The sequence below is a fragment of the Helianthus annuus genome, chromosome 10 (assembly GCF_002127325.2).
Source record: "Helianthus annuus cultivar XRQ/B chromosome 10, HanXRQr2.0-SUNRISE, whole genome shotgun sequence".
NCBI lineage: Eukaryota > Viridiplantae > Streptophyta > Magnoliopsida > Asterales > Asteraceae > Helianthus > Helianthus annuus.
This window is the reverse complement of record NC_035442.2, coordinates 31,235,855-31,250,104: the sequence shown is the minus strand read 5'-3', so window position 1 is coordinate 31,250,104 and position 14,250 is coordinate 31,235,855. Positions and strand designations below refer to the sequence as shown.

The 14,250-nt window shown below is 34.1% G+C and overlaps 2 protein-coding genes across 2 annotated transcripts; one reads left to right on the top strand and one right to left on the bottom strand.

Moving 5' to 3' along the window:
- Positions 1-229: 229 nt before the first annotated feature.
- Positions 230-6,334, top strand: LOC110884421 (probable serine/threonine-protein kinase PBL8). Its single transcript, XM_022132133.2, has 6 exons — positions 230-499; positions 1,741-2,072; positions 2,182-2,317; positions 3,637-3,773; positions 4,770-4,893; positions 5,687-6,334. The coding sequence occupies exons 1-6, from the start codon at positions 442-444 to the stop codon at positions 6,160-6,162; spliced, it is 1,263 nt and encodes a 420-aa protein (XP_021987825.1). The 5' UTR covers positions 230-441; the 3' UTR covers positions 6,163-6,334.
- Positions 6,335-6,696: 362 nt separating this feature from the next.
- Positions 6,697-12,119, bottom strand: LOC110884420 (ethanolamine-phosphate cytidylyltransferase). The gene is made up of 9 exons (XM_022132132.2): positions 11,720-12,119; positions 10,136-10,371; positions 9,861-10,042; positions 8,843-8,914; positions 8,706-8,773; positions 7,961-8,081; positions 7,778-7,843; positions 7,560-7,682; positions 6,697-6,963 (listed from the first exon to the last, which is right to left on the bottom strand). The coding sequence occupies exons 1-9, from the start codon at positions 12,040-12,042 to the stop codon at positions 6,892-6,894; spliced, it is 1,263 nt and encodes a 420-aa protein (XP_021987824.1). The 5' UTR covers positions 12,043-12,119; the 3' UTR covers positions 6,697-6,891.
- Positions 12,120-14,250: the final 2,131 nt, after the last annotated feature.

Sequence of the window (14,250 nt, the reverse complement as noted above, 5' to 3'; positions counted from 1 at the left end):
CCAATATTGCTAGTATGAGTTCAATCGTAGTCCATCCATTTTTAAGAAATTATGCATATTATATGAGCGTTTTCCCATGTAATAAATGCATATATGTTTATTTTTGTTAATAATATTATTACTGTATGTTATAAAAATCTAGAAAAAAAAAAAAGATAATTCCAATTGCTAGATAAGCAAACACGTCACTACTTTAGTCTCAAAAAGTCTCCCCATCCGTATAAAAAGTCCTGAGAAAGAAAGAAAGAAAGATAGACCGTGGTGTGATAGACAGCGGTTGTTGAGTCAAGTGTGAACTGACTCACTGTGACTCGCTCATCGGGAACCACACCCGACGGTTACTCACAACAACTTCACCAATCGGATTCCAGAACCTTCACGAATGACACACTGCGCACCATAGCACAAGCATTTTCATCTCCATCTCACTTGTTGATCTCCATGGGCAATTGTGGCACTCGCGAGGAATCTGCAACTACTTCCGATACAAATAATGATGGTACACTCGTTATGTTCATACAGTTTTCAGATCTAGGGCACGTTGTTGTTATACGAACGGTTTTGAAAGGTTTAGGTGCTGTTTTTGTTGTTTTGTTTGTAATTTAACCTGCATTTGTGTTGTTTGTGGTTGATGAGAGTTAAACTGTGTTGAATTGCAATCGGTGTGCTATTAATTTGCTGCAGGTGAGTGTTTTTTATGATTTTTTAGGTGTTAGTGTTGTTGTTCCGTTTGTAAGTTAACCTGCATTTGTGTTGTTTGTGGTTGATGATATGTGAACTGTGTTGAATGGCAATCGGTGTGCGGTTAATCTGCTGCAGGTGACATCTGCATTTGTGTTTTTGTTATGAAAATTTTAGGTGTTGTTGTTCAGTTTGTAATTTAATCTGTATTTGTGTTGTTTGTGATTGTCTGATTGATGATGTGTAAACTGTGTTGGATTGCAATCGGTGTGTAGTAAGTTTGCTGCAGGTGAGATATGCGTTTGTTTGTTTTTTGTGATTGATTTAGGTGTTATTGCTGCTGCTCTGTTTGCAATTTAACCTGCATTTGTGTTGTTTATGATTGATGAGAGTTAAACTGTGTTGAATTGCAATCGTTGTGCAGTTAATCTGCTACAGGTGACATCTGCATTTGTGTTTTTTCCTTGTGAGTAATTTAGGTGTTATTTTTGTTGCTTCGTGCACAATTGAACCTGCATTTGTGTTTGTCTATGATTAATTTAGGTGTTATTGTTGTTGTTCCATGCACAATTTAAGTTGTATTTGTGTTATTTTATGAATGATGATGGCTAATTGCAATCAGTGTGCAGCTAATCTGCTACAGTTGACATCTACATTTGTGTTTTATATGATTAATTTAGGTGTTATTGTTGTTCCGTTTGCAATTCAACCTGCATTTGTGTTTTTTTATGATTCATGATAGCTAAACTATGTTAAACAGTGTGCAGTTAAGTTAATCTGCTGTAGGTGACATCTTCATTTGTGTTTTTATGATAAATTTAGGTGTAACTGTTGTTGCTCTGTGCACTATTTAACCTGCATTTGTAATTTTATGATTAATGATAGCTAAACTATGTTAACCAGTGTGCAGTTAAGTTAATCTGCTGTAGGTGACATCTTCATTTGTGTTTTTATGATAAATTTAGGTGTAACCGTTGTTGCTCTGTGCACTATTTAACCTGCATTTGTAATTTTATGATTAATGATAACTAAACTAAGTTAAATTGCAATCGTGTACAGGTAATCAGCTACAGGTGACATCTAGTTTGGAGAAGAAGCGTAGTAGGTCAATATCGGGACTCAGCGAGCCTTCCACACCTCGTAACGACATGAACATTAGTGAAGCATCCAGAAATAATGCTATGTCATATAATACTATCACGTCGTTCACGATGTTTGAGCTCGAAACCGTTACCAAAAGCTTCAGGTCTGATTACATTCTGGGAGGAGGTGGTTTTGGGACTGTTTACAAAGGTTATATAGATGAAAATGTTAGGGTTGGTCTCAAATCTTTGCCTGTTGCAGTCAAGGTCCTCAATAAGGAGGGCCGTCAAGGCCACAGAGAATGGCTTGTGAGTTACTGTTTAGACCTACATTTGGTTTATTAATTTATACCTTTTTTGTTATGTTGTTTGATTGATATGTATGATTAATGTTGTCTGGTCTATCGTTGTATGGCAGACGGAAGTCAGTTTACTTGGTCAACTCAGACATCCAAATTTGGTGAAGCTGATAGGATATTGTTGTGAGGATGATAACAGGTTGCTTGTCTATGAGTTCATGTTCAGAGGAAGCCTCGAGAATCACTTGTTCAGAAGTATGCACCTTTGTTCGCTTCCTATGCCCTTTCGTTAGGCTTGCTACTTATTTATAGTGTTCTTGTTTTTCCTTTCATCCATGTATAAATATGGTAATTGGTATTAATTTTGATATGATAGTATTTTGATTGTGCCTTTTATAGTAGGGCTAAGATAGTAATGACAAATTTGGAGAGAGAGTCACATTCGATCTAGGAGTTTGACCCGCATCGATTCTTACTATTCCAGGATTCAAGAATATTGTTTTAGTTAAATTTGACCTAATTCCTTTTTTACCATGCATATACATATAATATAACATATGACACACGTGATAATCAAATGCATAGCGATGATCTTTAAGACGATGACCGGAATAACTGTGTATGATTAATTTTGCTTGTTGTGAGTTGGCACTAAAAGATTGTACATTGACATTTGGATAAGGTATTGAATTATTTATGTAGTTTTACTTGATCATCACCGACATTCTTTATAGATTAATGTCACAATAATCACTTACTTTTTAAGCACATTTACGGCATTTAATCTTTTTGTCGTTAAGCATGTTAATCGTCATCTAATCCTTTTGTCTTCAAGCGCTATAGTCAACCATGTCATCATCATTTTATATTACCTTTTCATGTAACTCAATTATTTGGATTATGAATTGTAACTTTTGATTTTGATATTGATCATCAGTTTGATACCCAAAACTCCCTTCCAAGGAGTTAAAATAGGAAAAACGTGTGCACTAAAGCTTGTACTATGTAAGATGTGATGATAACAAATTAACAATCGCCAAATAGGTAATTTTTTATTTGGTTTTGTAAAAGGAAACATTGCTACTAAGATGGATATTATTAGCTTATATAGGTCTTAAAGTTGTTTTATCTTTTAATATTTAATTATGTATAAGTACTAAGAGTAGGAAGTCTTTTAGTATACAAGGGTCATTAGGTTTGTAATTTCATTATGCTTCTTATGCTAAATTGCTTACTTATTTGGAAATTACCAATTAAGAGAGCCTATTGACCTCTAGAATGTTGATTACCGTTTCATTTGCGCTTTATTATTTTCGCTTGTCTTCATCACAATATCGATAATCTAGAAGTATTAAGGGTTGTCTGAAACTAATGCGTCCCAAATTCTGTAACTAAAAATATCGAATTAGCTGAAGAGTATCTGTTTTGTACTGATAAGTTACTATTATTGGGTGCTTTTATTTTGTACTGATAAGTTACTATTATTGAGTGCTTTTATTGTACATGTTGACACTGTTAATGCAAATATATATATTTTTTCTTGATTTAACATATGCTTTTTTTGAGGTTTTCAGAAGCATCTGTACCATTATCATGGTCAAAAAGAATGATGATTGCTTATGGAGCTGCAAAAGGTCTTGCCTTTTTGCACAATTCGGAATGGCCCGTAATTTATAGGGATTTCAAAACATCAAACATTTTGCTGGATTCGGTATGTATACATGATCATTTACCTTTTTTTCACCTTAGTTCTTCTCTTTTATATCTAATACTGTAACACTTGTAAGTTTCAAAACTTATAAATCAGTAGGAGCAGAGAATTGTTCGACAAATAAAAATACTCCCTCCGTCCTAAATTTTTGTTTCATGTTTCTATTATATTGTCCCAAAATAATTGTGCATTTTCAGAACCGGAAATTTATAATATACTAATTTTTCATTTTCCCTTTACTGACCCTTGTCATAAAATGTTTCAAGTTTTTCAATCAAATGATAATATGATATCTTAAATGAACCGAGGGTAAAATTGGTATTCCTGCTAATTCAAATCTGCATTAGTTGTAATTAAATATGTGCATGTGGGTATTATATTATTAGGTTGTGATCTAAATAAATTGACATGTATGGGTTGGAAAGTATCTTTGCAAATTTCGGGTTGACTCGGGAGTTGGGTAGAAAGAAAAATATTTCCCTACTTTTCCTTTCGGTTTTTGGCATAAAATATCAACGTATTCATTTGTCCCGTTTTAGTAATTGTACCTTTTGTACATAATGGTTTTGTTTACTATTTGGTCATAGTGTAAACCGTTTAGTTAACAATTATATATAAAAACTAACACTACATAGTCTGGCATTTTATACATAAATTTATTGATTTCATATAAAGTTTTTGCTTTTTGAAAGCTGGTTTGTTGCATACAAAATGACCTTAAATGGGACAAAGTCGTCTTTTAATTACTCAGATGTACACAAAAAAGTACAATAACGTAAACAGGACAAATGAAATTTACATTGACAGATTATTAAATTTAAATCTTTTCTTTCTACCCATGTTAACCGGAAACTTACGTAATAGACACTCGCATCATATATATTATTTCTCAAGTAATAATCAACACCCGTTAGTCTATAGTTTTACGAACTTGCGGGTGTTTCAAATATTGTAAGCAGTTATTAGAGGGGGGTAATTAGTAGTGTGAATATACAGGATTATACAGCTAAGCTATCTGATTTCGGGCTCGCAAAAGCTGGACCTCGAGGGGACGAGACCCATGTATCAACTAGGGTTATGGGTACCTATGGTTATGCTGCTCCTGAATATGTCATGACTGGTATGAATTTCAATATTAATTTTTATTAATCTTTACTTTAGGAATTTGATCTCCACACTTACTTTTTTCTATTCAGTAAAATAATAGTCAATCAAATAACTAAGATTTGAGTAACATCAGCACACAATTTATAATTCAAAACTTGAAATAGGCATGTCAAGACAGTTGAATAAGTTTTCTTGAAAGAAGCAGGTATATATTAATATTTTATTACTAGCGGGTCAAACTTGTAAAATAAAATAAAATAATATTAAATTAAAACCTTTTTTTTAAAAAGGAAACATGTCAAAACATTTTAAAAATCTCCCATAACATAATCAAGAATTCAGAACCTCCTAGATTGCTTTAACAAAAAGTTTGATCATTATTTTAATAGACAGTTTCATCAACAGATTTTATATATTAGTTATTTATGAAATTCAAAATAATACAAAACATAAATTGTTGCAGGGTTAACCCAAGCAAGCACGTTTCTCTATAAAAATGTAAACGTTTTGACCTGATCCCTTTTGACCCGTTACCCATGTACTTATAGATGGGTCAAACGGGTAAAATAATAGCTGAAAAGGAAATGAATCAAATAGCTCAATGGGTCAATGTGCATTAATGTTTAAAACCTTTTTTTCTTCCAAAAAATTAATACTGAAATAACATAATTGTTATATTCGTATTTGACACACTAACTATTTGTATTATAAAGTTGGACGAGTATCACTTCGGATCAGCCCGAATCGACCGACTGACCCAGTCCGACGTATACAAATCTGACATGTGGTTCTTGTATTCTGAGCAGGACATCTTACAGTAAGGAGTGATGTGTACAGTTTCGGGGTGGTTCTTTTGGAGTTACTAACAGGAAGAAAGTCAGTCGACAAAACAAGACCAAACAAAGAACAGAGTTTAGTGGACTGGGCCCGGCCCAAACTCAAAGACAAGAAAAAAATGCTGCTAATTATAGACCCGAGGCTACAAGATCGGTACTCACTTAGGGCAGCCCAAAAAGCTTGTAGTTTGGCATATTACTGTTTAAGCCAAAATCCAAAAGCTAGACCCTTGATGAGTGATGTGGTTGAGACTTTAGAGCCTTTACAACATGGCAGTTCAAATGATGCTACCTTGTCTTCTTCCATGTCTCCCCTTGCAGGCGGTGGCGGCTCAGATAACCGGATGGGTCATAGGTTCGTTAGGACAGTAGGAAGTGCTGGCGGGTGTCGGTCCCGAAACATGGATTGTGCTCAGGGAACTCCCGTTCCATGTCGGGTTAGATAAGAAGATTGAATGGCGGCGGCAGTTGCTCAGATTAACAGACTGGTCACAAGTTTCTTAGAACAGTAGGTGGTGGTAACTAAAGTAACTTTAAATACAAATTGTCTTGTTTTAATGATTTAGAGAAATGATGAGTTTACTTTATAAATGTATTTAAGCTTTATTTTGTACTTTATGTTCGTAGATAATTTCATAATGTTTTGTAGCTTTCTCATATGCCAATCAGTGAACCAAACCCAACGTTGAGTGGTTCAATTCTAGGTCTGTTTTGGCATTTGTAAGTAGGGGTTCAAACGAGCCGAAGCAAACCCAAGCTTGTATAAGCTCAAACTTGGCTCGTGCATAATCTGGTGTAGACTTTTAGAATTATATAAGAATGATCAGCTCCTTCGGTCGGATATTTATTTAATCAATCTACAAACCAAACTGTTTAGTCCGATCCAAAAACGTTATATAAGACCCCACAAAACCAAATTAAGGATCGGTACAACTTTGAATCGGACCATGAGCACAGTATCTTATCAGTACCAAGTAAAATAGATAAATAAAACCACTAGAAATAGCTTTAACATTATTATAAAGACAACACAATACTTTGGGGATTAAAAGAAACAAATTTTAGCTCCATAAATCTACAGGCTATTATAGTGAAGAATACAAAATTGTATTGGTGTTTTTGCTACTCAGCTACATACATACCCTATATGATATGCTTAAATGTGTATGTATGAATTAATCACCAGATACGTAACTCTTACTCTCATAATACCTTCTCTCACTTTCTCCCTTCCGTTCGTTGCGTTTCTGAACCGAAAACAAAGAATAAATAAAAAACCCATACTAAGTGTAAAATTATATTTAAGCAAGTTCAGATATTTTAAAATATGATTAAGATAAAAGAAAGTACTTCTATTTTTCTTTTCTGCTAGAGTAAAATGTCATTTTCGTCCCTGAGGTTTGGCCGGTTTTTGCGACTTTCGTCCAAATGTTTGTTTTTCCGCATCTGGATCCAACAGGTTTGAAATCTTGCCATTTTCATCCGGCTTGTTAACTCCATCCATTATTCTCGTCAGGGGTATTTCCGTCTTTTTTGTTAACTTAAAGGGCAATTCGGTATTTTTACATAAAGTGAAAAGGACCGAGGCCCTTTAAGTTAACAAAAAAGACGGAAAATACCCCTGACTTAACAGAGAAAAATGGATGGAGTTAACGAGCCTGATGAAAATGGCAAGATTTCAAACCTTTTGGATCTGGATGTAGAAAAACAAACCTTTAGACGAAAGTCCCAAAACTGGCCAAACCTAGACGAAAATGGCATTTTACTCTTTCTGCTAAAAAAATGTTTTCAGTTAGAATTAAATGCTTATGAAAACGATGCATCTCAAGGGAAGTAATGGAACCTGATAAGCCTCATGATTCGATACAATCCTTTTTATGATTGTGCTTGTAGTGATATCCAGAGGACTTTCTAACAATTTAAATATCTCCATACTTTTTGGAACTTCGTAAGGATCCCGATCATGCTGTGAGCTCATCAGCCGATATGTTAACGTCAGAACAGCTATGGCCGTAAGAAATTTATTAAAAAAGAATACAAAATCAATAAAATATAACATACCTTTTCAAAATCATCATCTTCCGCTACTGTCCCGTGAACAACCAAAGAGATATTGAAGGTTGTGATCTGCATTATGTGATTAAGAACACTTTTAGATTTGCACGTTTATTAATTTTGGGACAACACTTATTACAGAAGTGACGTAAATTATTGGTTTGAATTATGATCATGTATGTAACTCACCATATCTTTTGAAATCTCCCATGGAGCACCAATAATAACTTCATCAACGTACCGACAAGCCAAAACGCTTAGGCTTCGTTCATGGAGATTCATGATTGGACGGTGTACTCCTCTATTCGCACTGAATGAATAAATAAACAACAAAAGAATATAAGACGAAAAATCATTAATAAGTTATGAAACAATTTATGTAAGCCAAATATTATACAAGATACTAAAGGTAGGATGTAGGTGAGAAGGATAACATGCGAATGAGTTCATGTTGAAAGTTGAAACACGAATTGGTTCCCTTATTTAAAAGGAAACAATAAATAATTGATATGTTAAAACTTAAATATGATTACAAAAACAATATTATCAAGGACATTACTGTCCTTTAATGCAACATATTCTATTCAAATAAATTTTTATTAACAATTGAAGGTTTCTTTAAAAAAAACTTTTTTGATAATCATGAATGATGATTATATCGTGTACTTGTAAACATTATGATTTTAGCTTTCAGCATTTCTCATCCAATACAAGTGTACTTTCTTCTAGTTGGTACATGATTGAATTAAAGCTACCAGTTTTTTTTTTTTTTTTATTTACGAGTAATAAAAAAATTAAACAAAATAAAAATCAATAAAATTAAACATATGTTTTAGGGAATCAAAGTGTCTTCACACATATCAAAGTCTTCTCACTTGATCCACATACCGTATACATGTGCATATAGAGAGAGAGAGAGGTCATAGGGTCATACGTTACAGTTTGATCTGTGTGAATCCCAACAAGTAAAAAGTCTCCAAGCCCACGAGCAAGTCTTAAAATCTGTGAAAACACAAGATGTTTGATTTCAAGCCTTAAAACATGATATTAGATAAGGTGATATGAGCCTACCTCCACATGTCCAGCATGGAACAGATCAAATGCACCATCTATATAAACTATGCGAGCATTAGGTCCAGCTGCCTGCAAAAACCGCAGTTTGACCAACAAACCAGAGTTATTTTACGTATTTACATATAAAATATCAGGGGAAACTAAAGGGTTTTTATGCAAAGTTAACAAAAGTGTCAACTTATATACTCCTTCCATCCCTGTTAAATCTCCCCATAATAACTGAATAAATGTCAACGTAGTTTGCATAATATAATTCCATAAATGCTTCTTAAATTGTTCAACTGAAGAGGGCATAAATAAACCTATAAGTATACAGTTTAAAAGAAAAATGTATGTATCAACCAACAATGAATGCAACTTGTTGATTAAAAAAAAGGCCACCATATATTGAAACTACTTAATAGGTGATCCACGTATGGGTCCGAAACATGCCGGAATATTGTAAAATGACAAAAGCAGCCTGTTTTCTTCACATCAGACTGTTGCCTTTTTTAATGGTATTATTGTTTTTTTTTTCAAATATTTAGAAGACATTTTCTTCATTAGGTATTTTTTGTCCAGATTCAGTATAAAAGAAGACGATAGATACTTGGGTGGGCAGGTGGCCTATAAAAAGTAGTTTCAATAAATGGGTTTCGTTTGTATACATTATCCCGAAAAAAAAAATAGTAAAGTACACGGATGGTCCCTGTGGTTTACAAAAAAAATTGGATTTGGTCCCTAGCTTTCCAAAAGTACACGGATGGTCTTTGTGGTTTGCACTTTCTAACGCATTTAGTCCCCAGCCAACAAATCTAAAGTTTTTCACATGTCCAAGTTAGGGACTAAACGCGTTACAAAGTGCAAACCACAGGGACCATCCATGTACTTTTGGAAAAAGCCGGGGACTAAATGCGTTACAAAATGCAAACCACAGGGACCATTCGTGTACTTTCGAAAAACTATGGACCAAATCCAAAATTTTGGTAAACCACAGGGAGCATCTGTGTACTTTACTCAAAAAAATTATAAGCACCTTTCCATTAGAAAACTGAACAATCCTGCGAGATGTAGGAAGAAAATGAGAAACACGGGTCCCACTGCCGGAGCCACCATCGTCACGTTTCTGGTTATGACCATGACTAAATTGTCTCTGCAACGAAGCATGACTCGGGCTCTCACTACTAGTGCGTTCTCGTACACAAAGAAGCATCCGTCCTGTATTCATCACATTCCCAAACAATTCAAAATTACATAATTTAGTGGGACCCGTTTCCATGATGTGGATAGAAAATAAACTACGATGCATACCAACAATGTCTGTGCTTGATACTCCTTCCGTACGCTTTATTTGTTTGTAGCGACCGGCTTTCTTCGCAAGGGCGTATGCATCAGTTCCATCGGGAAGAATGCATGGATCATCTCCGTGAATGATGTAATCGATATTGTATTCATCAAACAGTTTCCTCATAAATTCTTCGGTTATAGCATAAGGTGCATCGGGAATGACTTCATCAACCCACTTTACAGCACTAACCATAAGCATCCTAAGATTAAACAAAATGGGATGAAGTGTGTTGTTGAAGTATCGGATAAATGATTTGATGTTTATCTTATTATGTATTGATGTTCGTAATATTCCTTTTTTGTTATTTTGGGGAAAGGCATTTAAATAGAAGAATAGATGAAGAAAAACAAGAAATTAATCATAACTTAAATGGAAAAACACAATTGAGCATAATTTGGGAACATATAAATTGAAGCATTAAAACCTCAACGCATAATATCGGCTACAAGCCAACAAGAATATACCAAACATCTTAAATAAAGAAATAGAAAATTGAATGATGGGACTCGATATAATCTCTAAGAGGCCATGGATCCAAACACTGCTGCAATGCCTAAACGCAAAAAGTTTATGCAGGATTCTAATTCTACAATTTCTCTGTTTTTAATCGTCAAAATTACACACAGAGCATCATGACTAGCTCAAGAAGTTGCCATTAATGTGGGATATCTATTTTCATACTTTGTATTATGTTGTTGAGTAACGTGAATGCCAGTTAAACTTAATGAATGTGTTTTCTATTTATTTCTTACAATTCTAAATCTATGCAACAAATCACATTGGCTCAAGAATCGCCAGAGGGAAAAAATTCACAATTTGGTGGAACGATCCCACAAACGGAATGAAAAGACAACAAGCACCAAAAACAACTTATAGGGCGACTAATCACTATACAATGGCTACTACGATTTTGAACTACAAGAAAACAAAGAGGTAAAGTATGTGGTAGAAAATGCATTCAGACAAAACAAAAGCAAGGAAAATTTTAATTTAGTTTTCCTTCTCATCTTTGTCATTAAGGCCAGCCACACAATAAGATAATGCGGTTCACTGTCACAATTTCCCCCCTTGTAAAAATCACAACCAAATAGCTACCAAGTATTGTACTTGCCAATTCATAAAGCCCCAAATTTGAAAGCATCGTCGTCCAATTAATTATTTATAAGAATAGTTTAGACCAGTAAAACCCTGCCTACCATTGCTCAAGCTTGAAACCACTAACCTACTTAATTTCAAGTTCAAGACTTTAAGCTACTCTACTAATGGTATCTAAATCACCAAAATAACAACACATAAATCTGAACCTCCATGAAACATATCCACGCAGAAAAACAGTAAACCTAACAAAATTACACAGCAATTAAACCAAATGCATCAACTATATCATCACACTACAACAACAAAAACCTAATCCACAAACAATCAACATTATCATCAATCTCCGAATCAAACAGAAACACAACAATGCACCTAATGTATACACAATTCAACAACATAAAAGACGCTGAAAACACAACTGGAAACTGAAATTAGAACCGAGAATCAACCTTTCATGAAGAGGTGTAACCGGAGGACCTTTATTAGCAGTGATTTCAGCATCGCTAACAACGCCAACAATCAACTGATCTCCTAACGCACGTGCTTGCCGGAGTGCGTTACAGTGACCGTAATGCATCATGTCAAAACAACCGTCCATGTATACACGTACAGGTTTCTTCTTCTTCTTCTTTATCTTTCCGGCAATGTTTACCGGTGAGTATTCCGGCCAAACGGCGGTTATCGCCACCAGTGAAACGCCGGCAACCAGACCTCCGATCAACCATGTCGCTAGAAACCGCCTCGAGGTTTCTAGACCTGCATCTGAAACCATTTTTATTACTATTATTTGTTCAATAAATTGAAAAATGAAATGTGTTTGTTGTTTTTATTTTACCACTTTTGTTGTTCTTTATTTATTTAGCTTTTTTTTTTAGTTTGTGGTTTGGCTTTTCTTTTTATTCTTTTTTTATTTACTTTTCTATATTCTATGCTTCTCCTTTTGAATATATGCCCAAAATGGTTTTTGTTTCACACAATTTTTGTTATGCAAAATGTTAAAAAGGATAGCTTCAAAATTTGCAAAAAGGATTATTTGAGTATATTCTTTTGTGCCAATTGTGTTAACACAATACTACGATTCAGTTTGAACTTTGAATATGTATTGGAAGATTCATCGTTAGGCCGGTAGGTGTGGCTTAACGCCAGCACGTTAACGAGCAATCTTGGCATTTTCGAAGTTGATGGTGGTTAAATGGGGGCGCTATAGTGTAAAGTGGGTAGTTAAACCATACCCTCCAAGTTAAAGGAATGGGCTTTAAAACCCCCTGTGTAACGTGGCGTTGAGGTGACGTGATAAAGCCCCTAGGGGCTTTATACCACACCATTGAATCCTTATTAGCCTTGTCATGGGAAGTTGTGGACTTGTGTCTATGACCAAGTTCTAGTGTATAAGAGCAATTGATTGTGAAGGCCACATGGTAATATGAGGTTTTCACATTCGATCACGAAAAGAAATCATAGGTTATAAGTGGGTACCAATTTTAACATGTACTATGTGTAGTACTGAGTTTCTTTCTTTGTTTTTCTTTAGGAGACGGTGAGTAACTTACCGAAGATACAAGAACGGAGACCTAACCATTTGAATTGATTTAGAAAAAAAAATTGGTAGGTGAAGTCGATTATTGTTGAATGTTTACACTAGGTTTACAAATGTCTCTCTCATCTGATTGTTCAACACATTTTCTGAAATCGTTCAACATTTTTCTCTCAAATGTGCCCGTTTAATCGTTTTTACCCCTTTATTCTCTGAATATTTGTCACATTTTGTGGTTTGGCTTTTCTTTTATTCGATTTCTTTTCCATTTATATTCTATCCTCCACCTATTGAATATGCCCAAATAGTTTTTGTTTCATATTAGTTTTTTTTTTTGGCAAATCAAATTTTGCAAAAAGTATATCCCTTTTACGCCGGTTACAAAACATAAATAATGTTTAGAATAGTATCGGGATTAGTCAAATAAAAAGTACAAACATAAAATTGTGATTTACAAGGTTACGTTGCGGTATGGTATTACTTCGGTACTGGTAGTGAAACAATACTAAAAAATATCGACTTGTATCGAAACCAACCATAAAAATGAATACTGAGATACCGATGTTCAAGTGGTATCTATATATACAATGGTTTAATTACATAAAAGTTGTTCACGTGTTTATATCGATTCAAAATCATAGAAACGAATACCAATATCGTATGTATATTGTCCGGTCGATATCCGTTAGGTTTGTCACAATATCAGTACTTGGTATTTAGGATACCAAAAATATTTTATTTTGAATAAAAGTCCATTTTCAATCAAATTTATATAGCAATATTAAGGAAAATGACATTGACCCTATTCATGAGTTCTAAATATTATATACTAGTTAGTTTATCACCCGCACTCTACGGCGGGTCTGAAACATAGAAAAAGATAAACAAATCATGACATGTGGCAACAATATTTATGAAAGTCACCAAAAAGTTACGTCGTTACATACGAAAACCAAGTTTTTCGAATAAAATTTACATTAAAACATATATAAAAATAAACGCGACGACCACGCGTTATATCGGATCGGTTTAAACCTGGATAAACAAACACATCATGTATTTAGAGATGAGCGGCGGACGATTTAAAAAAATATATATATTTAAAGCAACCAGTTGGTTTAAAAGCAAGTCAAAATGTAGATAAAAAACTCCCGCGAAGCGTTGATATAAAAAATGAAACTCATATAAAAAAGCACGTAATAGAAAATTCGTTAAAATTTTAAAATTAAAACTTTATTAAAGTGTAGTGGTTATAGTGTAAATCAGATAAAGAAAGTAAAAAAATCAACCAACTAAATTGCAAGGGATATAAATATAATCAAACTAAAGTTTAGGAGGAAACAGGACTGTAAACGAATCGAATAAACACGAACAAAGCCGAACGGTTCATGACACTCACTGAACGAGATTTTATGTTCATGTTCGTTCATTAAGGAAATGAGCGTG

Coding starts and splice junctions, on each gene's coding strand:
- LOC110884421 (XM_022132133.2), top strand. CDS start 442: ATGGGCAATTGTGGCACTCGCGAGGAATCTGCAACTACTTCCGATACA. Junction 2,318..3,636: donor CGAGAATCACTTGTTCAGAA/GTATGCACCTTT, acceptor TGAGGTTTTCAG/AAGCATCTGTACCATTATCA. Junction 4,894..5,686: donor TCCTGAATATGTCATGACTG/GTATGAATTTCA, acceptor TATTCTGAGCAG/GACATCTTACAGTAAGGAGT.
- LOC110884420 (XM_022132132.2), bottom strand. CDS start 12,042: ATGGTTTCAGATGCAGGTCTAGAAACCTCGAGGCGGTTTCTAGCGACA. Junction 7,844..7,960: donor GGGAGATTTCAAAAGATATG/GTGAGTTACATA, acceptor CACATAATGCAG/ATCACAACCTTCAATATCTC. Junction 6,964..7,559: donor CGAATCATGAGGCTTATCAG/GTTCCATTACTT, acceptor TTTTCGGTTCAG/AAACGCAACGAACGGAAGGG.